Source organism: Lepidochelys kempii, chromosome 9 (assembly GCF_965140285.1).
Source record: "Lepidochelys kempii isolate rLepKem1 chromosome 9, rLepKem1.hap1, whole genome shotgun sequence".
In the NCBI taxonomy this organism is placed as follows: domain Eukaryota; kingdom Metazoa; phylum Chordata; order Testudines; family Cheloniidae; genus Lepidochelys; species Lepidochelys kempii.
This window is the reverse complement of record NC_136388.1, coordinates 91840116-91865237: the sequence shown is the minus strand read 5'-3', so window position 1 is coordinate 91865237 and position 25122 is coordinate 91840116. Positions and strand designations below refer to the sequence as shown.

The 25122-nt window shown below is 39.8% G+C and overlaps 1 protein-coding gene across 6 annotated transcripts in view; it reads left to right on the top strand.

Annotated features, from left to right (window-relative positions):
- Positions 1-23731, top strand: part of MTM1 (myotubularin 1) — a 75739-nt gene extending 52008 nt beyond the window's left edge. For 4 of the 6 annotated variants that reach the window (XM_073358366.2, XM_073358368.2, XM_073358365.2 and 1 more), the window contains 8 exons: positions 258-407; positions 2244-2432; positions 7885-8070; positions 10881-11087; positions 15040-15132; positions 17100-17213; positions 17565-17741; positions 21084-23637. In XM_073358366.2, coding sequence (XP_073214467.1) covers positions 258-407; positions 2244-2432; positions 7885-8070; positions 10881-11087; positions 15040-15132; positions 17100-17213; positions 17565-17741; positions 21084-21251 — 1284 coding nt within the window. In that variant the 3' untranslated portion in view covers positions 21252-23637. Of the gene's footprint in view, positions 1-257; positions 408-2243; positions 2433-7884; positions 8071-10880; positions 11088-15039; positions 15133-17099; positions 17214-17564; positions 17742-21083 lie in introns of all 6 variants that reach the window. The other 2 variants (XM_073358370.2, XM_073358369.2) reach the window with 2 other exon arrangements.
- Positions 23732-25122: the final 1391 nt, after the last annotated feature.

Below are 25122 nucleotides of genomic sequence, written 5' to 3'. Positions count from 1 at the left end.
ATACAGGCAAGCGTGTTTTAACTACTGTAGTTGTTAAAGATTGTGAACCCATCAGCCATGTCCTGTCTTGTGTGGTCCTGTAATCTTCTAAGCTACCATTTGTTCCGTATCATCATTACAATAGTTACCCATGGTAAATTGGTAGGTTGTTGCCACCATGTGGCCATAATAGCATGTAAAAGAATAAGTATAAAGAAGAATTTGCAAACTTATAAAATAACAAGTAAAACATACCTTATTTCTGTTTCGTTTTTAAGGGACTGCCCAATGAACAGTGGAGAGTAACTTTTATCAATGAACATTATGGACTATGTGATACATATCCATCACTTTTGGTAGTCCCATATAATGCCACAGATGATGATCTCAAGAAAGTTGCTGCTTTTAGGTCCCGAAATAGAATTCCAGTAAGTACTGTATGTGATAGAATGTGCCTTAAAGAGTAATTACTGTGACGTTTACATGCAAATATATGACTCTTGTGGCCTGAGAAATGAGGGTTTTTTTTTATGTTGCAGCCAAGTAACTTAAATTGATTTTACTGCTTTAAACTACTGAGACTGCCAAGTCCTGTTTCTGGTTCCCCTACAAAAATATCTCCAATCCCCATTTTGCTCTTCTCATTTCCCTTTCCTAGCAATAACTGCCACTGTTGCACATTCCCTTTTGTTGACAGAGCCTAAGCCTCAGGCCACCATCTGTACTACTTTGTGGGCTGACTATTGTTGGATGCACTTAAGAATTGATGATAAATGTTATCCTTCTCATATGCATGCAAACCACCTGGCAGTCTAACACAAATCTGAAGGTCATTCATAGAGCCAGACCTCCTACATAGTATCCTTTTACTGAGTTGCCAGCTATTTATTTATTTTTTTTAATAGCTTGGAAGAAATATTTTTAACTTAGACAATTAAAATACATTTTAGGTAGTCCTAGAAGAACTTCTTTAACTTTAGAATAGAAACCACAGAGTAACAAATTGCAGCCAAATATAAAAACTAAAAATTCTAGTTCTGTTTAAACCATTTTGACTGATTTTGGTTTGTTTTTTGTTTTTACTTTCACTCTTTGTTAAAGGCGCACTCATATGATCATGTAAAAAAAATGTGCTAGATCAAATCTAGTGACGTGATTAAGGTTATCTAATGGATTTACGGTTAGTTCTTTTTGTAACCAGGCTAATCTCATCTAAATCTTGCTAGGTTCTGTATATGCCTGCACAATGGGATCAAATTCTTGTGCAGCATGAACTTATTCTATCACCATAAAATAACCATTCATTCCCATCCCCACACAAACATTGACAACTATGGCTCGTTGATGTAATCTTCATTGAGGATTATTTTCAACAGTGATTACTTTTGAGGATGCTCACAAGGTGGCCTGGCTCCGCCCCCATGTTCTCACAGTATTGTCAACATGCTCAGACTCTTCTTCCTGTTCTGTGTGCAAGGACAATGGATAAATTGTAGCCAGTTTCAGAGGCTCATCTCACTGGTTCCTCAGACTTTGTTCTCATAGACTAGGAAGCTGGGCTGTCTTGTTTTTTTTCCCTTCCATTCTCTGATTTAGTGGAACAGTGAAGGGAGAGAAAACAAACTGTACTCAAATTAACTTCCCATTGTCGGGAGATCTGGAAAGCAAGAGGCAGCTGCAGGGAGAGAAAACAAAATTTCAGGCACCTGGATGGAGCAAAAATGCTGAATTATGTGACATGATGGAAAAATGCTAGACTACGCAGTTGCAGAATCGTGGGAACTCTAACTGAAATGTATGGAATCTGTTCACACCTCTGAATTATTGTTGCAGCCTCTTTGCTGATTCAGGCAGGCATTTTTGCATTAGTTTATGCTCAGTTTGCATTTTCAAAATTATTTACCCAGCCATTAGAATTTAACAAAAGATGAGATTAAGGAGATGAATTCTGAAGTTACAGAATACACTTGACCTTGTATATGTGCATACAATTTCAGGAGACCTAAATAGGAGTTACATACACAAGAGGAGAATAAACTTTTTACATGCCAGTAGTTCTTGTGCAATGATCTTTTACTAGAAATAGTAGCCAATAACTCTAACTTAAGACAAAACATACGCTTACCTTTTCAATTTCTTCCAATTTAGCGAGGTCTAAATATTTTAGACTTCCCATTAACTTTATAAAGAACATAACTTTGATGCTTTAAGCTGTGATTCCCAAAGAGTACGTTGCTTGATAACGCTTTTTGGCATGTGGCTAGGTGCTGTCATGGATTCATCCAGAGAACCAAGCTGTTGTTATGCGCTCCAGTCAGCCTCTTGTTGGTATGAGTGGGAAAAGGAATAAAGATGACGAAAGGTATCTTGATATTATCAGGGATGCTAATGGACAGATCTCAAAACTGACTATCTATGATGCAAGACCCAGTGTAAATGCAGTAGCTAACAAGGTAAGTAGATGTTTTAAAAATCCTGTTTCTGAAAAAGCTATTGTGTCATAAGTTTGCTGTTTCTAACTGTAAGATTTTTACAGTTGCTTTTTTTTCTTCTTCTTCTTTTTTTTTAACTGTTGGTAGTTTAAAATAAAACGCCATCAAAATACGAGTAGTAACACACTACATTACAGTCCTCTCAGAAGTGGAGGAACTTGGAAGCCTGTAGCAAATATGTATAATATATTTGTTGGGCTGCTTCAGAGTTCTAAAGGTGGGATAAAAAATGAATTCTGCAAGATGTTTTTGCACTGCTGTAACTCAAAAACATAAATAACAAACAAAATAACTTTTGCAGGCCACTTGCTGGGAATATGGAATAGCTTATTAAAAAAGAAATATGGCTTTAATTTTTTCTCTGAAGTGTATGGAATGTACTTTATCACAGACAGTTTAGCTAGATTTTAATCTGATTGGTTGTGTTTTTAAGGCTTTGGTTCAACTGGCTGCATTTTAGTTCCCAAATAACATTTTACACTGCACACTTAATTTTAGTGGGTGACCAAAACATTATCTCTTTGTTACAGCATGTAATCCTCTTGTGGTTTTCCTTGTGGAAGGAATGCCATTTCTTACAAAAATGATTTAAATTTTTTTGGACTTAATTCAAAGATGGATTATGGCCAAATCTTATACACACACATTTCTTTTATTGTAACTTTCCTGTACAGCTTTTCAGCTTTTTAGAAAAAAGTTCTAAATATTTTGTCGTCTGATGGTTCTTTTAAAACATTTTTTTGCTAGGTAGGAGTTATCAATCCTACTTATTGCTCCTGGGGGAATTCTGCACGAAAAAATAAATTCTGTGCACAATATTTTAAAGTTCTGCTTATTTTATTTGTCAAAATAACACAATATAATCTTGCCAGTTTCAATTATTTTGGTAATTTATTTCAAAACCTCTATCAACAAGTATGTCTGTAACAATACAGACAACAAAAATCATTCAGGAAGTGTTTTTTGACAAATAGATTACTTACTAGGCATATTAATACATAGCTTTGAGTAATAATTTAAACTACAATACAGAAGCATATTTCCAGCATGCCTCAGAAGCAGTGCAAAGGCTTGGGGGAATCAGAGTAATGGAGGAGCTGAGGGAGAGGGAAGTAATTGCTGGGAAGGAGCCTGGGCGTGAACCTGCAGTGTTGTGGGATGTGGGTGGGAGAAGTATGGAACAGTTTTTGGGGAGTTTCAGGGGGATTGGGGAGAGATTTTTAGGTTGTTGGGGGGCCTCACCCATGGAGACTCTGGCTGACCCATAGCCTTTCCCATTCAGTCAGGCACATTTGCCCCTGTCCCCATGTGTCCCTGCACCCCCACTCAACCACCCCATCTCCATGTATCCCTGCTCACTCCCCCACCCCATGTGGCCCTGCACCCCCACTTCCATTCAACCCCCCCACCCCAGTCTCTCTTCTCCTCCTTTTCCCCCTGCCCCCCTCCCCCAAGCCCTTCTGAATATAATACAACCTAAATGGAGCTACTATAAGGTGGGTGCATAACTGATTGGAAAACGGTTCCCAGAGAGTAGTTTTCAGTGGTTCACAGTCAAGCTGGAAGGGTATATCAAATGGGATCTTGCAGGGATCAGTTCTGGGTCCGGTTTTGTTCAATATCTTTATCAATTATTTGGATAATGGCAGAGAGAGTACACATAAAGTTTGTGGATGGTACCAAGCTGGGAGAGGTTGCAAGTGCTTTGGAAGACAGGATTAAAATTCAAAATGATCTGGACAAACTATAGAAATGGTCTGAGGGGTAAATAGGATGAAATTCCATAAGGACAAATGCAAAATACTCCACTTAGGAAAGAACAATCAGTTGTACACATACAAACTGGGAACGAGTACTGCGTACAGGGACCTGGGTCTAATAGTGGATCACAAGCTAAATATGAGTCAACAGTGTAACACTGTTGCGCCAAAAAAAAAAACAAAAAAAACCCAAATATGATTCTGGGATGTATTAGCAGGAGTGTTATAAGCAAGATAAAAGAAGTAATTCTTCTGCTCTTCTCCATGCTGATTAGGCCTTAACTGGAGTATTGTGTCTGGTTCTGGGCGCCACATTTCAGGAAAGATGTGGATAAATTGGAGAAAGTCCAGAGAAGAGCAACAAAAATGATTAACGGTCTAGAAAACATGACCTATGAGGGAAGATTAAAAAAATTTGGTTTGTTTAGTCTGGAGAAGAGAAGATTGGGGAGGGGGGGGGACACAATAGTTTTTGAGTGCATAAAAGGTTGTTACAAGGAGGAGGGAGAAAAATTGTTCTTTTTAACCTCTGAGGATAAAACAAGAAGCAATGGGCGTAAATTGCAACACAGGCAGTTTAGGTTGGACATTAGGAAAAATTTCCTGTCAGGGTGGTTAAGCACTAGAATAAATTGCCTAAGGAGGTTGTGGAATCTCCATCATTGGAGATTTTTAAGAGCAGGTTAGACAAACACCTGTCAGGGGTGGTCTAAGATAATACTTAGTCCTGCCTTGAGCGCAGGGAATTGGACTAGACCTCTCAAGCTCCCTTCCAGTCCTTTGATTCTATGAATCCCAGTCTGTGTAACCCCCCAGCATCTCCATGTGCCACCCTCTGTCTGTCTCCTCCCAACCCCCCATATCCTGTGCCTCCTCACCTGGCACCCTGGGCAGGGCACTGTGAGGAACGCAGCCTTTCCTCCCTATCTGCTGTTGACTGTTATGACTAGTGAGCTGGCTGCCCTTTGTTCTGGTACCACAGCAGCCCCTGGTGGGCGAAAGGTGTAACTGCAGCGCCTCGCTGTCAGAATGTATTTTCTGCTGTGAAAAAAAAAATCTACGGGGACATGAATTCTTTGTGCACGCAGTGGTGCAGAATTCCCCCTTGAGTAAAAGTATTTTCAATCTTCTAAGCTGTAGAAGCAGTGGAAGGGTGCATTTGCTGGGTTTGAGGGATATTGACCTATACACTGCAAAGGGTTGGCCTGTAGAGTAAGGTCAGAATGAAGAAGAAGCTGCAAAATGGAGAGTTTTGGATTTGCCTTGGATAACTCTTATGTAAACAAGATTTTGGGCTTACTCCCTGGGCTTTGAATGCCGTTTTTCATCCACACCCAAAGACCACACAGCCAGTAGGAATTATTGAAGCCCTAGAGCTGAAGTAACAATCGTTCCTTACTCCAGGATGGATAAAACCTAATAAAAGGGACTAAATTATATAAACACCTTTCATTTTAGGGGCAGGATGACTGCTCTGACACATTGAGAAAGCCCCATCCTGTGGCAATGGTAGTGGACTACACATGTACTCATTCTTCACTATAGTTTAGAGGGTTGGGTTGAATTTTTACTGGTGGGAAATGTGATTTCAGACCGCTTGAAAAGCCTAGTCTCTTAGCATGACTTGTAGGGGCAGTGTATTTTTCTCTTTCCTTACAGCAAGCAGGAATCGGCCTCTGCAACTGCTTTGCCATGGAACTTCTGAGAGAGCAGCCATAGCAGTGACTTTTTAGTAAGAATCTTAAAATGTGTTATGCAAGAAACAGAAAATTTGCTCTTAGAAAACTCACTTAAAGTAAAGCTGATGGTGATCACTCAGTGAATTCTGTCTGTCAAAATTATTGGTCAAGCTATAGAGCAGGGGTGGCCAAACTGTAGCTTGTGAGCAACATGTGGCTCTTTTACTGTGACTCATGAGCCCCGCCCCCCTCTCCGCCTACCAGACTGGGAGCCCAGGACCTCTGCCTTGCAGTAGGGTGGTGGGGTAGGAGTTTCTGTCCAGTGGGGAGGGGACTCTTGGAGCTTCAGCTGAAGCCCCAAGCCCTGGCTCCCGACAGGCGTGCCCCAGCTCTCAAACTTTTGAAGATTGTCGTATGCGGCTCAGAGGGCCAGTAAGTTTGGCCTCCCCTGTGATAGAGAATTTTATTATTTAAACTTTATTCATTCTAGGAGCAAATAAACAGGACACTGAAATATAGCAAGCTTTGAGACTCTTGGTGCTAATGTGGGTAAACCTGTGCTTTCATTAATTAAAGTTTGTAATATGGAAACAGGAAAAAACTGTCATTTCCTCTTGATTAAACTCCTGTCTAGTTAATATAGAAATGTAGTGAATAAATAATTCCTCATTGCATTTCTGCCATTGATGATCCAGTGTGCTAAGTACAATCAGAAGATTGAGATATTGCTGCTTTGTGGAATGTACCTTATATTTTAATTTTTATCTTCTAGTCCATCTGAGCTCCACTTAATTTAAATCCGTTTCCTCCATACTTAAATCATAAATTTGTTTAGCTAGTAAAAATAACACTCAGGAATTAAAACAAACAAACCAACATGGTTAGACAGCAGGATGTCTTAATAAAAATTACCTGTGTTTAAGGTAGTTGGTGTCTGGTCAAGGGAAGGCTATTTACCACCATTACTTATGTGTGTATATATAGAGTCTAGGGGTATAACCGTTTGTCCTCAAAGCAGCCTGGATCCTATCTGATGTAGTGCTTGTTCCATTTTTGCTTGTCTGGCTAGTTCAATCCAGTCCATGGATTATGGGACTCACCTTCACAAAATTTAGCTCTTTCAGCCAACATTATTATAACTGTTTTGTTTCACTTCTTAATTTTGGCACTCATGAAAATAAAGAACCTGAATATCATCAGTGTTCAGGTCTGTTCAGGAACTCGAAAACCAAATCAAAGCTGAAATGATTGTCTTGTTTTGAAAGATGCATAAAGGTGATGGAAGAAGTGGAAGCATTTGATGATGGTAGGAGGGTGAAATGTGTGAGGAAGCTTGTATGGCCAGTAATTCCTATTTACTTTAGTAAATAACTCTCCTTTTTGGAGCCTTGCTCGAAGGAGCATGCAGACTTTGGTACACTAAGGAAGATTGTAGGAAGATTACGCTTCTGAATGTAATAAGGAAAGTGATGCTCTTCAGATTTGACACCTGGATCAAGCCCTTACAAAGGACCCTGTAAGAGTTGCCAAAATCATTCTCTAACTTCATGGCCTGATATGTTTATCTAAGACAAGGCGGCAGCAACAGCAACTCATGAGGGTTCCAGAAAGAGAACTAGATTAATGGACAGATTTGAACTTTGTTAGACCATTTACCAAAAAACATTTATTGGGCCATACCCATGCACAAAGCGAGCTACCTTGGATTTGCATTTTCTACTATTTTCTTTATTATGTAATTTGTATTGAGGGGAAAAAGCTTTCTAAAAATATAATGAATAATTATTAAATATAATATAAAAATAGGGCTTGCCTACTATAGTTGGGCTATATAGGTGGACTTCCTCATAAATAATTGACTTGGTAATGTGGCAGGGTATCCTAAGGAAGGTTTAATCCTCTCAATCTTAAAGTATTTCAGCAGAGTTTAAATGACAACTAAAAGTAGATTTCAAATCTGTTTTTGGTTTTTAGGCCACTGGGGGAGGATATGAAGGCGATGATGCATATCCCAATGCAGAACTCTTCTTCCTAGATATTCATAATATTCATGTCATGAGGGAATCTTTAAAAAAGTTGAAGGACATTGTTTATCCTAATGTAGAAGAATCGCACTGGCTCTCTAGTTTGGAATCAACTCACTGGTTAGAACATATCAAGGTGAGTTTCGAGCGCAAAATAATATTCTATAGGGATCGTATTTTCACTTGTTTTACATAAGACTTTTTCACTTGACTTTTTTTCTTTTTGTAAAATAAAAACTACATTAGTTTGCTTTGTAATTTGTGTGATTACTGAAGAATTGTAGTTACTGCTGTTCTGGAATTGGGTGACCTTGAAAATGTCTTGCTGTTTTGCTTGTTGGAAACTATATAAAGGGTTGGCCGGTAAGGTAGGACTTCTGCAAATATCAGACTTGCTGTCTTTATTACAGATGCTGTTTTCCAAAAGAATTTTTAAAAAGAGGCAGCATTTATCTACTCTACACAAAGTGGGTTACCTTTTGATTAGTCAGGCTGTAAAATTATTCATGTATAGATGTGTTAATATCCAATAGCTCTGTCTAGATTGTACTAGTCTTAAGAATATATCATGCTAATATCCCTATTTAGCCAACAGTAAGAGACATTTATCATTTTAAATATTGAATCATAGAATCATAGAATATCAGGGTTGGAAGGGACCTCAGGAGGTCATCTAGTCCAACCCCCTGCTCAAAGCAGAACCGATCCCTGACTAAATCATCCCAGCCAGGGCTTTGTCAAGCCTGACTTTAAAAACTTTTAGGGAAGGAGATTCCACCACCTCCCTAGGTAACGCTTTCCAGTGTTTCAGCACCCTCCTAGTGAAAAAGTTTTTCCTAATATCCAACCTAAATCTCCCCCACTGCAACTTGAGACCATTACTCCTTGTTCTGTCATCTGCTACCACTGAGAACAGTCTAGAGCCATCCTCTTTGGAGCCCCCTTTCAGGTAGTTGAAAGCAGCTATCAAATTCCCCCTCATTCTTCTCTTCTGAAGACTAAACATCCCCAGTTCCCTCAGCCTCTCCTCATAAGTCATGTGTTCCAGTCCCCTAATCATTTTTGTTGCCCTCCGCTGGACTCTTTGCAATTTTTCCACATCTTTCTTGTAGTGTGGGGCCCAAAACTGGACACAGTACTTCAGATGAGGCCTCACCAGTGTTGAATAGAGGGGAACGATCACGTATCTCGATCTGCTGGCAATGCCCCTACTTGTACATCCCAAAATGCCATTGGCCTTCTTGGCAACAAGGGCACATTGTTGACTCATATCCAACTTCTCGTCCACTGTAACCCCTAGGTCCTTTTCTGCAGAACTGCTGCCTAGCCATTTGGTCCCTAGTCTGTAGCGGTGCATTGGATTCTTCCATCCTAAGTGCAGGACTCTGCACTTGTCCTTGTTGAACCTCATCAGATTTCTTTTGGCCCAATCCTTCAATTTGTCTAGGTCCCTCTGTATCCTATCCCTACCCTCCAGCGTATCTACCACTCCTCCCAGTTTAGTGTCATCTGCAAACTTGCTGAGAGTGCAATCCACACCATCCTCCAGATCATTTATGAAGATATTGAACAAAACCGGCCCCAGGACTGACCGCTGGGGCACTCCACTTGATACCGGCTGCCAATTAGACATGGAGCCTTTGTTCACTACCCGTTGAGCCCGACAATCTAGCCAGCTTTCTATCAACCTTGTAGTCCATTCATCCAGCCCATACTTCTTTAACTTGCTGGCAAGAATACTGTGGGAGACCATGTCAAAAGCTTTGCTAAAGTCAAGGAACAACACGTCCACTGCTTTCCCTTCATCCACAGAGCCAGTTATCTCGTCATAGAAGGCAATTAGTCAGGCATGACTTGCCCTTGGTGAATCCATGCTGACTGTTCCTGATCACTTTCCTCTCCTCTAAGTGCTTCAGAATTGATTCCTTGAGGACCTGCTTCATGATTTTTCCAGGAACTGAGGTGAGGCTGACTGGCCTGTAGTTCCCAGGATCCTCCTTCTTTCCTTTTGTAAAGATGGGCACTACATTAGCCTTTTTCCAGTCATACTTGACATACTTTGCTTTGTGTGGGAGAAGATGAAGGTAATTAATAATTGAGTAAGTACAAGACAACGTAAGATTAAGATTATATTAATAAATGAGTGCTGTAAAACAAGGATTCTTGAGTTCCAATGGCACATGAACATAGAGAAAATTAAACTATTTTACTGCATGTTTAAATAAACTGCAATTTACAAAACATACAAATTTTAGTCTAGCAATGTTTATTACATGAATTTTTGAACTTCATTTTCTTTGCAAATGAGTTGTGTGCATTCCACTTTGTACTTGAAATAAAATATTTTTAAGGTATGGATTAATCATAAAAATGTTTTTAGCAGTATGTTTTGTCAGTTGGTTTTTGGGCTTGTACCCCTAACATTTCTGCATTTTTATAACGTATGCCCTGCTGTAGTAACTACTGTTTACTTAGAATTTCAATTTTAAGTGAATGGTTGCAAAAATAAACATCAGAAAAGGATAAAACCGGCTTTATTTTTACCAATAGCATCTGTCTCAAATCTTTAACTCAAAAGGAACTAAATGAAATGTGTAATTTTTAACACAGGTACTTCTTGTGGTAATCCTATTTTTAAAAAGCTTTTATGTTGTTCAGTATGGTAAAGACACTATCTTCGTTCCCATTTTTGAGAAGTTGCTGTGAGATGAGTTTGGTTCTCTTTTTCTTAGTAAACCCTATCTTGTATAGTTTGGGTCTTCATTTTTTTTTTACAGTAGAAATGGCAAATTGCTTGCTGAACTCCCAGAAAAATCTGATCAATTTAACACACACACAGGTGTTCTTCCCCAAGTCTTTTAATTAAAATTGTAAGAAATCAATAATTTTTGCTGGAATGATAAATCTAACCTTCTGAATTGTCTGGTATCTGTACCTCGTTGTCAGCTTGTCTTGACAGGAGCTATTCAAGTGGCAGACAAGGTGTCTTCAGGGAAGAGCTCAGTATTGGTGCACTGTAGTGATGGTTGGGACCGAACAGCACAATTAACTTCTCTAGCCATGTTGATGTTAGACAGCTACTACAGAACAATTGTGGGTTTTGAAGTTCTGGTACAAAAGGAGTGGATAAGCTTTGGACACAAATTTGCATCGGTAAGAATTGGAGGAAATAATTGAAAGGAATTGTTTTAAAGTTTTTTATGTATATTGTAAATTCTAAAACAAGGAAGATTTTTAGATGCTTGTATTAAAACTTTGGTGCTATGAAAGTTCTAATAAATGTGTTCAATTTTTCAGTTGATCAACATGTCAAGTTTTGATCTGTTCTTTACTGTCTGTCTAAAGTGATGAAGAAAAATAAATCTGAGCAGAATGATCAGTCTTACCTAGACTTGAAGCTATTCCATAGCATTTATTTCATTTTTTCAAAATTCATTTACTTTGTCTCCCTTTTTTGCATCCTGCTGGAAATGCAGAACAGTTAATGTTATGGTACCATTTAGCGGGCACCAGTAAGGAGGCAAAGAATAGTGAAAGCTTTCCATATGCCTCCAGGACGGAGCAAAGAATACTGGAAACGTGGAGCATAAATTCAGCTTTCTCACTCCAGCAGTTTTTCTTGGCTTTTCTCTGACTGCTCATAATGAGACAAACAGATGGAAGAAGCTGGACAACCTTTTCTGGGTAATATGCTGAGAGAGAGTTCCACCTTCTTCCAGCATGTCCTAGAATTTGTCATAACAGGTTTCAACATAGGACTCAAGCACTGTTATGCCATAACACCAAGTCCAGCTCTCTCCTTCTACAGTCTTTTTGAGGTGAGAGGGAATCCCTAAGGCCCCACCTCTGTACTTACAAGCTTCTCAAGGGCTTTTCCCACATGACTCATCTTCAGATCCAATATCTCTCAGTAAGACTTGTCAAGTTTGTGTCATTGTCTCTTTAAGCCCCTATGTGTTGCACCTTGTGATTTAATCAGAATTTGGCTTTTAGTTGCCCTTTCCCCATCTTGTAGTTTTGAAGAACTAAGCCAATGGTCCTCAAACTTTTGTACTGGTGACCCCTTTCACATAGCCAGCCTCTGAGTGTGACTCCCCTTATAAATTAAAGACACTTTTTTGTGTATTTAACACCGCTATAAATGCTGGAGGCAAACCGGGGTTTGGGGTGGCGGCTGACAGCTTGCGACCCCCCCCCTCAATGTAATAACCTTCCGACCCCCTGAAGGGTCCCGACCCCCAGTTTGAGAACCCCTGAACTAACCTCCTTCGTTATTAATCTTTGCCACCAATACCTTCCATTTCTTTTCAGACAAATTGATAGTTTTTCATTTGCTTCAGGAGTACTTTTCCAGAGCGATCATATACCTCCACATGGTTTTCTCCAACTTTTACCTAAACTCTTTCTCTCCTTTCAAACAGACATACTACTCTCAGGATATAAAGGGAGGAGCTATCAAGCTTTATTTGCACAGGACTGATATTCAAAAAGACAGACTCTTTTCATGGTCCAGTGCAAGGATTACCAACCTCTAAGGCCACCATTAGTTCCTGGCTGAAATCCTGTATTGACAGCAGGGTAAACCCCCTTCTCTCACAGTGAAAAGATGCTCTGCCAGAGTCTTTCTTTCTGCTACTTAAGTAGAGAGAGAGGAGGCCATTTCCTCTGATATCTGCAGGGCCACTACCTACTCTTCACTTCACATCACACCTTCATCAGTCCCTACAAAGTGGACCTAACTTTCCCCACAAAGGCAGACTTTGGATGTAGTGGTCCAAGTTAACTCTCAGGTAAACCCATCTTCTAACTGGGGATACTGCTGGTGGCTTCTGCTAGCTGTTTTCACATCCTGCTGGCAGCACAAACTCTATTACCAAAGTTACCCTGTGCGAGAAGTTACATTCTTTAGACTCTTATCAGCAAGGCTAACGATATGCTGTAGATGTTTAGTTCATCAGTTATAGTAAAACAGTAGCACAACTGAATTGTCTTTTTTGAGGGATCATCTGACAGTGGACAAACATTGCTTCAGCTTAGATCTTTAGAAAATTAGAAAAAAATATACTGCTAGATTTTAGAAAAGGAAGATTCTTGAATATGGCACACATGCCAATTTTTAATGGCACGCTTCAGCCTGCTGGGTCCCAGCCACCGGTCCCGCTCAGCGGGCTGAGCAGGGCCGGCGGCTGGGACCCCGGCTGGCAGCAGTATGCCATTAAAAATCCTGCCCGCCCCAGCCTGCTCTTCCCCCAGCGTTCTGGATTCCTGCCCCTCCTCCTTTCAGGTGATGGCCCTTGTGAGGGAGGGGGAGAAGCAGAGCCGCAGCGCGCTTGCTGCTCTGGGGAGGAGGAGGAGGAGAGGTGGGGATGGGGCCGTGCGGTGGAATCAGGGCATATCCCCTACAGCCGCCTGCCATGAGCCGCTCTGGGCAGTGGGCTGGAAGCACCCCCACGACCCTAGCCCACACCCCCAGCCCTCTGCCCTGACACCTACACCCTACCAGACACCCTGGCCCTGATCCCTGCACCCCCCACACCCCAGCCTCCTGCCCTGACCCCTGCACCGCCCATGACACCATCCCTGACTCCAGCCCCCCCCCACCCAATGCCCTGACTCCTGCACCCCCCCCCATACCCAGCCTCCCCATGCCCTGACTTTTGCACCGCCTCCACCTCTTGCACCGAACGGGAGCTCCTATACCCCCCCCCCCCACACACCTGCACCCCTTGCATCAAATGGGAGCTGCCCAGGTAAGCACTCCACACTCAAACCTCCTGCCCCAACCCTGAGTCCTCTCCCTCATTCTAGCTCCTGGCCTGACCCTACACCCCAACCCCCAGCCTGCTCCTTCACCCCCAGCCCTGTGCTCAGTCACTCCCACCCTCAGCTCAGTGCAGAGAGAGAGGAAGAGAATGGGCTAGAACCAGGGAGAAGGCAGGAACCCACTCTATGTGGGCAGGGCTGGGATCTCAGATCGGCAGCGGGCTGAGCGGGGCCGGCAGCCGGGACCCTGGCTGGCAGGAGCTGGTGGATGGAACCCCAGACCGGTAGCGGGCTGAGCCGCTTAGCCCACTGCCAGTCTGGGGTCCCGGCTGCTGGCCCCGCTCAGCCCACTGCCAGTCTGGGCTTCTGGCTGCCGGCCCCTTCGCAGCCGGGGTCCCGACTGCAGGCCCAGCTCAGCCCGCTGCCGGCCTAGGTAAACGGAACCCCAGGCTAGCAGCAGGCTGAGCGGGCTGGTGGCGTAAGATCAGCATTTTAATTTAATTTTAAATGAAGCTTCTTAAACATTTTGAAAACCTTGTTTACTTTACATATGATAATAGTTTAGTTATATAATGTATAGACTTATAGAGAGAGACCTTCTAAAAAACGTTAAAATATATTACTGGCATGCGGAACCTTAAATTAAAGTGAATAAATGAAGACTCGGCACACCACTTCTGAAAGGTTGCCGACTCCTGCACTATACAACAGCTGCTACTTACTCTCTGAGAGAACATGAAGGGGAAGGACAAAGGAGCATAAACTTGATTTCCATCTCTGAGAAAATGTTGGTAGAAATTGATTCCATACATTTACAGGATGTTCAAAAGAAACTCAGGATTTGGAATGGCAACAGTAGCATGAATTAGCGTAAATGATTGAGCTGGGTAAGTATTAGGGAGCAAAGATGTTGCATAGCTTCAAACTTAAATGAAGATAAAGAACTAGTGCAAGTTCTTGCCACCTTGGTCATGTTTTGCATAGTCCTTTATGTACAGGATTCAGGGTGCTGAAGACGCCCATGCTTTGGAGGGTTGATTTCAATACTAAATCTTGCAACCCGTAAGCAAGAAACTCCCATTGATTCCAGCAGAAGTTATCTGCACTGCAGAACCTTTCAAATCTTTAAGTGGTCTAAAATAATGTTAATATGTAAAATGATATTGCTAAAGTCAGGAGGGTGGACAATAGAGTATTAACCCCCTCATTGTAGTATTGTAGCTCAAATGTGTTTTTCATACCTCTCTTGGCATTTATGAAGCATGTCTCACACCAAAATAGATATCAGATATATATCAAAACCAGTTGTGAGTAATGTCTAACTTGCTTTGTTTCATTTCAGAGAATAGGCCATGGTGATAAAAATCATGCTGATGCTGATAGATCACCTATCTTTCTCCAGTTCATTGATTGTGTGTGGCAAATGTCTAAGCAGGTAAGCTCTAGCCATATCCAAAAGATGGTGTTATCCAGCAAATAGCAATATTTTAAAATTATCCTTGAATTAAGAGTGAATTCTCCAAAATAAATAAATAAATAAAAATACTGCCCCTTCCGCCCCCCATTTCCCCCCAAAACCCCACAACAACAAAAACAAACAAACCACCCCTGTATACGTAAGTTTGCTGCTCTGACCAGGTAGTAGAAAGTAACAAATTTACTTTTTTCTTTTTTGTTAACCCTCTCCTCCCTCCCAAGCTGGAAGTCCACCTATTTCTGAGTAGAAAATGTGCTGGCTTTATGTCCAGTCCTTTTGCTCATTAACCAATATTTCATGTCTAAAGGACTGTACTATGACATAACTTACAAACATTCATAAAAGCATCTATTTAATAGTGTAACACTGTTGCATATAATTACAGGAGCTAGAATTAATGTATTATGGATAATTTTGTTTTTATTTCATCATTCCAAAAACTGTTCCTGGAAACACAATTCCCTCATGCAAACTTTGTCTTTGAGCGTCAAACTAGGTCTATCAAACTGCTATAGGTTATTTCACAGTCCCTTCCCGCATTTTCAGAGCACTGAGATTGAGATTGTTTCTCCGTCCCGCTTTTGTAATCCTATTCTAACACCTTGCCCTGAAGATACTGTGACATTGCTTCTTCCTATTGAAGCTTGAAAAGAATGCTTGGGGCTACTCAGTTTTACCTCATAAACTTAACAGACTGTTCGTATTAAGTAACAAATATTATCCTTATAGCATATTATATAGCTATATTGTCATTATAGCATACCTAGCCCATGTAGGTCAGGTATGAGAATCAAGAACTGGAAATCAAATATTAGTTCCCCCCTGTGTGTCCGTGCAAAGCAGAGTCACTAGTTCGCTAGGCCTCTGAGTTTTCTATTACTAGTTTAAATGTGATCATTTTGGCTGTCTAATCTTGATGCAGTTGAGTTAGCAATCTTTCATGGATCAGAGTAAAGGTGCCACAAGTACTCCTTTTCTTTCTTCATGGTATCGTTACTGAAGAACTGTATTTCACTGACTTTGAAGAATTATGTTTCTGCCAGTGAGCTAATTATTCATAAAAATTTAGCTAACATTATGGAGACAGAACTTTTGCCTTGAATTTCTGTTAAAACTTATCTTGTGGATCGCAGTCTTCCAACTATACCCTTTCACAGCTTATTCTGTTTATAGAAGCTTATTGTCCCCACTTGAGATATCTCAAGAAATGTACAAGTTCACTTAGTGTAATAATACTGTGCAGCCAACTAAGTACTACAGTTTACTTTTGCCCACTGTAAGCCCCTCCTTGCATTTTGTTTGGATAAACAAATCCTTTTCCAATATTAAGCTAAATCTGTCACAGAAAAGTCAACAGCTTTCTGCTTAATTGCAGTGGCCCCATACCTTTATCAACTCCTAATTCCTGCATGTAGTTAGTCTGAATCTTTTGGGGACAAAAATGAAAAAGTTCCTGATTAACAAGGAAACCAGCCTCTTGTTAGGCAAGATGAGACTTCATCTATCTTTGGAGTGGCAGAACCAGCTTTATATCTCTGAGCTTAGAAATGTAAAGCAACATTGTTGATCTGACAGGACATATGCTAATGTATTCATTGATAAGATGTCAACACTCCTACATTCTTACCTGTTTCAGAGTAGCAGCTGTGTTAGTCTGTATCCGCAAAAAGAAATGGAGGACTTTTGGCACCTTGTTAGTCTCTAAGGTGCCACAAGTTCTCCTTTTCTTTTGACATCTTACCTGTTATCTGAGCATTTAATCCATCATGTTTGTAGTTGTTTTGTGGCAGGAAACCTAATTTTTAGGTAAACTTAACAGGTTTCCTAAAGGACTTCTTTTAAACTAGCTGTTCAATCAGACTGTTTCTGTGTGTGCGCTCATGCACACAGAAACAAATCTCTAACAATAACTTTTTTGTGCCTAGTTTCCAACAGCTTTTGAATTCAATGAACAATTCTTGATTACAATTCTGGATCATTTGTATAGCTGCCGATTTGGTACTTTCTTGTACAGCTGTGAATCTGTTAGAGAAAAAGAGGTAGGTAAAACTGATGATTGTTTGACTGTGGCATGAGGAATATATATGATCTTAAATTTAAAAAGAAATTAAGTTGTGTATAGCCAAGGTGGCAAAAATGGCACTGTTATTTGAACAATTGCAAGACAGCAAGCTTGTTTTTGTGTATCTAAAAGAAAATATACAGACTTTACGGTACTTTGTGAGTTTGTCACTGCTTGTGGAATATTCTTCATTTAGTGATTATACATGTGATACTTTTAGTTAGAACAGAACCATGCTATATGAAAAGTGTAACTGAAGATACCATAGTGTGTGCACTCTTATACTGTACAAATACTCAAAATCCTTACCATTTCATTTTCTTTGCAGAAAGTGACTGAGAGAACGTTGTCATTGTGGTCATTGATAAATAGTGAAAAAGCAAAGCACACCAATCCTTTTTATACTAAAGAACTGAATCGAGCACTCTATCCAGTAGCCAGTATGCGTCACTTGGAACTTTGGGTCAATTATTACATTAGATGGAATCCAAGGATTCGGCAGCAAGTAAGTCAACTTGTCTAACTTATATGAAATACTTCTCAACGTAAAGATACAATACACTTTAATTATGACTTGTACTATTTTTTTACACTATACAGAATATTATTTATGCTCTCTGTTTAGTCATTTCAACTAATGTCTGTCAGGAAGAGAAGAAATATTACTATGCTCTTCTTGACCTCTCAGACTTCTTTTTTGGACATTAAGATTATTTCACTGGTATGCATCAACATACCTTCCAAAACTTACTTTTCCCACTTAATTTTATTTTTTAAAAATCTTTCCTTTTTTAGTTTTTAAGAGCATTTGATGCTTGTGAAAAGCGGTGACTGACAAACCTGGAGAATAAAGTTTTTCTATCCATAAAATAGGTAGAGCACAGACACTAGAAGTAAGATACCCATACCGCCCTGTCATTGTGTAGAGAAAATTTGTATTAGAGATTAGCATTCCCCATTCAGTCCTTTCCTCTGCTGAAATTCCCAGCAAGAGGCATCAATTGTAATTGATTTTTTTTTTTTTAATCTGGGTATTTTTTCGGTAGGACTTTCAGCTCAGGCCACCAAAATTATTTTAGACTGAGTAGCCATTAGATGTGTAACTTGTTTTGATCACTACCGGCCTGGTTCAGAGTTGAACCCAGAAACAGATCACGTTTATTACTGAATTCTCTGAGTGCTTCAGTCCTTCAAGATTTTTAGTATAGTAGAACCTCAGAGGTACGAACTGACAGTTCAACCACACACCTCATTTGGAACCGCAAGTACGCAACCAGGCAGCAACAGAGACCAAAAAATAAAGCAAATACAGTTGTAGCAGTAGTGCTGTATTAAATGTAAACTACTTTAAAAAAAAAAAAAAGTCAAGTTTTAAAAAAATAAAAAATTGACAAGGTGAGGAAACTGTTTCTGTGCTTGTTTCATTTAAATTAAAATGGTTAAAAGCAGCATTTTTCAGTTATAAACTTTTGAAAGAACAACCATAATGTTTTGTTCAGTTACGAATGTTTCAGAGTTACGAACAACCTCCATTCCCAAGGTTTTTGTAACAGGTTCTATTGTATTTAATTGATATACAGAGGCTCAGAATTTTGTTTAGTTATTAGTTAAAAACATTTGTAAAAATCTGATCAATTGAGCAGAGAAAGGTAGTGCATCATAATGTTTGCTATCTTCCCTAAGAAGTGGGAAGAGTTGTGGTTAGGGGAAGAAGGTATTTGACAAAAGCAGTCTTTTTCATCCAGCCACTGGGAATGAGCAGGAGTTTTCAGGCAGCTCAGTTTCTCTTATGTAGTTGATCTTTTGTATTATTTACAGCACTCTGGAGCTGGAAAAAAGCCATCCAATGTATTATATATTTTTATAAGTATGCTGCCAGTTTGAATTCGGCATTTTCATTTCAAAACTGTTGTTGCTTCTGCTGAAAGGCTAGTGCATTTTGCAAAAGGTGGAACTACAGATTTGTTTTAGAAAGCTAAGGATTCTAGCGTATGGCCACTGGCCACTTACCTATTAAAGTTCTGGATTGAGGTGCCAATTACCATTACCAAACAAAGATTTTGGCCCTGGAGCACTATAGCATAGGTGGAAAAGTAGATGAGGATTCTCCATCACTGCTAGCAAATGATGAAAAATGTTGCCTGCTTGAGCAGTTTGAATTTTTTACCTTTTTTTGAGGAAAGAGACTCTGAAGTTGCTGATTTTTTTCCCCCTGTTGTTTAAGCCCCATCTTCACTAGGAAATTGACTCACTGTTGATGTGTTCCCCTGAACCAGTACTGAATTTTAACTGCTAGTGTAAATGGGACAAGACTCTTTTCAACATCATTACAAAAAGCTCAACTGAGGCTTCTGTGCAAGCAATGGATCAGTTTCCTAGTGCAGTATTCCTTTAGAGTTAGGCATAGTGATCGACAGCTTTCCTATTTTCCTGCTGATTCTCTAGGGTAATAACTGAATCCAACAGCTTCTATAGTTGGTTCATACTCTACCTGTTGTACCAGTATCTCACCTGCTGCTTAATGTTAGAGAAATAGATTACATGGGAGGGGAGTAAAGCAATTAATTTATTTATCCCTAAAGGTATGTGGCATTTTATTTGGTCCTGCGGGGACCTGGAAGGCTGTGTGTCTGAGTTTGTCACGTGCAGTATCTCTTTTCTATTGAATTTATCGTTTCCTCCCTACAGGCAGAAATTATTTGAAGTTTTATGGAAAGGGAAATGCCTATCACCCCACCCCCTGTTAAAGAACTGCTATTTATATGAGTAGCTTTTTTTCTTGAAGCTCAAGAAATTTCATAAAACAGATGTCCAGAGTTTCATTAGAGAATTTACTAATAGAAAATGCGCTGGCATTTTTTGGAGGAACTCGGAAAACTTAGGTACAAAGGTTTTATTTAACATCCCCTCCCCTTCCTAAAAAAACCCAAACAAACCAATCATCTTTTTTAATTATAAGGATGCTAATATGTTGTTGGTCTAGTTTGATGATTTAGCAGCATTTGCAAGCAAGACACCAGGATTTAGCTTTTCAATTCCTCGGTTGTGAAGAGCTAGGTATGCTCATGACGTGCGTGAGGCCTTGTCTATACTACTGCAGTAATTCGAACCTTAGTTAGGTTATTCCAGTTATATGAATAACATAACTGGAGTCGACGTAGCTTAGGTCAATTTACTGTGGTGTCTACACCACGCTGTGCCGATGGGAGAGCGCTCTCCCTCCAATTTAGCCAGTCTTTAGAAGACCCACTAAATCGATACTGCATCGATTGCGGCAATGTCAATCTAAGGGCTTGTCTGCACTTACTGGTAGATCAGCGCTGCTGCAATTGACCTCTGAATTGATGGGGGAGCGCTCTCCAGTCGACTCTGGTAATCCACAACTCCGAGAAGAGTAAGGGAAGTTAATGAGAGAGCATCTCCTGTCGACATAGCATGGTGTAGACACCACAGTACATTGACCTAAGCTACATCGACTCCAATTATGTTGTTCATGTAACTGGAATAGCGTAACTTAGGTCGACTTATCACAGTAGTATAAACAAGGCCTGAGAATGGGGAAAAGGGAATAAATAACCCTCTCATCATTCAGCAGCAAGCTTTTCTGACTGATATTGAAGTAGCATGAACTGGCTTTGTACAAAGCTGGATATAAATATCTTTTTGTGAGGAAGGGAGGATAGATACGAGGAAACGCTTTTGAGAAGGCTTTGCTGTTCGGGATGCTGGAGAGTGCAAATGTTGGGTGCTGCCGGATTGTTGGGTGGAGTTGGAACAACCTCATGCTGAGGAAACATGGTCAAAGTAACATTGTAAAAAGTCACCTTTATTGGATTTTTTTTTCTAGCAGCCAAATCCAGTGGAGCAGCGTTACATGGAGCTCCTAGCATTGCGTGATGACTACATGAGAAGACTTGAAGAACTACAGATCACAAATAATTCCAAGATTTCCAATTCATCAACCTCATCAGCATCTCCCTCACAAATGATGTCCCATGTGCAAACTCATTTTTGAAGGAAAAAATGTTTGATTCTTTCTCTGAACATTGTAACCATAAGTGGTGCTTAATGTAGATCTATAGTACAAAAAGGAATATTTGAATGCCTTATATTGGACCTCTTCCTAACATGAAATTTTTTAGATTGTCTCCATAGTTGGAAGACTTGAAAGAGCATTCTCTTCAGTTCATTTGTGCCTTTCAGAACCTGTGGACAGGAACCATGTTATCCAACATGGGAAACTTATATGGGATGCGTTAGAAGTGTATTTTGTAAAAGTTTGATACAATTAGAAATATGATTTGATTTTTTTCATTAGTATGTATTAATTTATTGCATCGTTAGGTCCTGATGCTGCGAAGACATAACCATGTGCTTAATCTTATGCACTGTGAATAGTGCCATTGACTTCAGTGGGGCTATTCACAGTGTATAAATGTAAGGATGTGCATAAGTCTTTGTAGCCTTAGGGGCCTTAGACTTTTTGAGGCAAAAATGAGAGTTGTATTATCTTCTTGAACTTTCAGAAGCAAAGTGCTCAGAAATAGATTTTTTTTCTAGTAAACTGAAAACTACTCCAGTTTTTATTGTTTAAAATAATTCCAAATCTGAGGACTTTAGGTGCCAAGAAACTTGTAATTAACAATTCAACTTGCTCAGTACGTATCCAAAAACAAGATAACTGTATAAAAAGGCTAACTTCTATATCATAGATGACGATTTTAGAATAAATGGATGAGGACTGTGGTGGCTTTGGGGAAAATAAGTTGCAAACTTTTTTTTTTTTAAAGTTAGCTGTGGAACACTACATATATTTTTGATTCTCGGATCTGTCAGCAATATTTTCTGGATTTTTGCTTTCATTAATTTGCCAAAAATAAAGAATGGTTCTCAAGAAGACGCATATAAATCTAAAAAATAGGATCCACAAAGACTTTGCTTAAATGTCCAACAGTAGCAATAAGTAGCTTTTATATGTTTTCTAAAATGAAACATGCCTATTCAGAGCAGTTCTTATACCAAAATAGTTTAAAATTCTTCAGATTATGGGTAATGAGTTGGGAACCTCTTAAATTTGTAGCTAGTGTATTTAATCTATTCCTTTAACAAATTTATTCTTTATCAAGTATTTAAAGGGATTTCAGTGTATAAGGTTTGCAGATAATAGATTGTGCATTGACTGAATCTTTCAACGAACTTGGTTTGAAGTTATTTCAGAGGCTTCTAGTGTTACATTTATAATTTGCTACTTTCAGGTATTTTTTCATTAGAATTACAAGCACTTAAGGCAGCACAAACCTTGCTACTTGATATTTTAATTCATATTTGCATATACTTGGAAGTTTTAATGATTTTCAGGCAATTGAGTACATTTTGCAATATAGGATTTGTAAAGGACTGTTCATAGATAATATAGTTATTTTAAAGGGATTGTTTGACACTTGAGGCTTCTACCTTTGTAAATTATTGTACATGTAAGTTTTGATCTACAAAATGTAACAGCAAAATACAATAGGATATGTATAAATTAAGTTTGTGTAAGTATATAAAATATAGTTTATTAGAAATTCTCCAGTTTTTGTAAAGTGTAAATATTTGGGTACAAAAGCTAAATTTAAAGCATAGAGTTCCATAAAAATCAGATAGTTTAGAGAACATTGGAACATTTTAGAAATAGTATTTTGCATAGAAATAAAAAAGCACCTCTTAATTTGATACAGTAAATATTATGCTAAGAAAATTGCACTGTTTTTTTCAGGGAAATTCAGAATATTGCTTGTATTGTGTGTGTTCTAAGGACATATGGCTTACCTCCACTTATATTTGTCCTCTCAATTTTACTCTCCCCTGAATCTGTCTTTTATATATTATTCAGCATATGTATCTGGAGCAGCAGCTTTGAGTTCCCCTCCCCCCAAGATCTTAGCATGTTAAGATAAATTGGGTGCAGTACATCTAATGAACAAGGAAGCTCAAATTCATGGCTACTTATCCCTATGGCAGAGTATAACTTAAAATTTTAAAAACTATGCAGATTCTGATGTAATGGCCTTCTATTTGTATATGGTTTATAAAAAACTAGTTTTTTATTACAGTTTTTGAGAATTGTAGTAGTTGGATCAAACACACAGTAGAATCTTTTTCAGCAGTATGCAGGAGGAGTTAAGAAAACCTAGTTTTTACTTTGTAAACACTAAATGATAAACCTATTGTTTGGGAAAGTTTAATACAGTGAAAAGGATTTAATGCACTTGTTTCATTACATATATACAATTCATTTATATTGCCAATACAGTTGATACTGCATTTTTTATGTAGCTAGAGCTGAAATTCATTCTTTGAAAACCTCTAACTTAGCTATATGTTCACTTGGATTCTTTCTCAAGACAATGATTTAGAATAAAATCCTTGTTTTTAATTCTATTAAAATAGTAATTTTAAATACAAAAAAGAACCTTTCTAATTCTTTAAGCTTCTATTTGTTATAGGATGCTAACCTTTTAACCTTAACGTGACCATGGATATAGGTGTGAAAACTATGATCATTATTAATACACAGCTTTTTCTGTTTGTTTTAAGCTGCTTATTTAGGTCCTGATCCTGCAGTTCACTGCATGCTGGTGAACACTGAGGCTCCACATGGACACAGCAGTGGATTGTAGAACTGGGCCTTACACAGCAGTTAGCTCAATTGTGTTTGACCAAGGTAGTTATATGAAAATTGCCAAACTCTTAGTTTAGGGAGGGTGAATGAGAAGAGAATTTTTAGGCATTTTTAAGAGCAATGTTGGGCAGTCTTTTATTGTGCTATGTTTCTGCACTATACCATGGTGCTGAAATGACTGGAGTAAATCTTCATTGTGACAAATCCCCCAATACTTCTCCCAAAAAAAATTATTCTGCTTTTTCTTTTATATCAGACGGGGTTTAGATGTAAATGATGAGGAAGCTGCACATACATACCATGCACCACTACTGTGATTACCACTGCCAGCTTCAAAATGTTGGTTTCCTTCTCCCATTCCTACCTGTATACTATCTCAAAGGCCTGGAATGACCACCCAGTTGTGTTACATCACTTCTTGGATGGTGTTCCAAGAAGGAGGAGTGCTAGCCAGAGACGGGCTCCACCTAACAAAGAGAGGGAAGAGCATTTTCACAAGCAGGCTGGCTAACCTAGGGAGGAGGTCTTTAAACTAGGTTCACTGGGGAAAGGAAACCAAAGCCCTGAGGTAAGTGGGGAAGTGGGATACCGGGAGGAAGTACGAGCAGGAGAGCACAAGAGAGGAGAGCTCCTGCCTCATACTGAGAGAGTGGGACGATCAGCGAGTTATCTTAAGTGCCTATACACAAATGCAAGAAGCCTGGGAAACAAGCAGGGAGAACTGGAAGTCCTGGCACAGTCAGGGAATTATGATGTGATTGGAACAACAGAGACTTGGTGGGATCACTCACATGACTGAAGTACTGTCATGGATGGGTTCAGGAAGGACAGGCAGGGCAGAAAATGTGGGTATGTGTGGGGGTGCTGAAGTCAGGGATGGGGTTGTGGGGGGTGCAGGGCAGAGGGCTGGGAGTGTGTGTGTGGGGGTGCAGCGATCAGGGACGGAGTGTGTGGTAGGGTGTAAGTGTCAGGGCAGAGGGCTGGGGGTGTGGGGTAGGGTCGTGGGGGTGCTCCCAGCCCCCTGCCCAGAGCGGCTCACGGCAGGGGGCTGGAGGAGATATGCCCCGATTCCACCCCCCTTCCCCAAGGCCTCCTCCCCAGAGCAGCGAGTGCGCTGTGGCTGGCTTCTCCCCCTCCCTTGCAAAGGCCATCAGCTGATCCGGGGCAGGGAGGGAGAGGAGGAGGGGCAGGAACCCAGCACGCTGGGGGAAGAGGCAGGGGA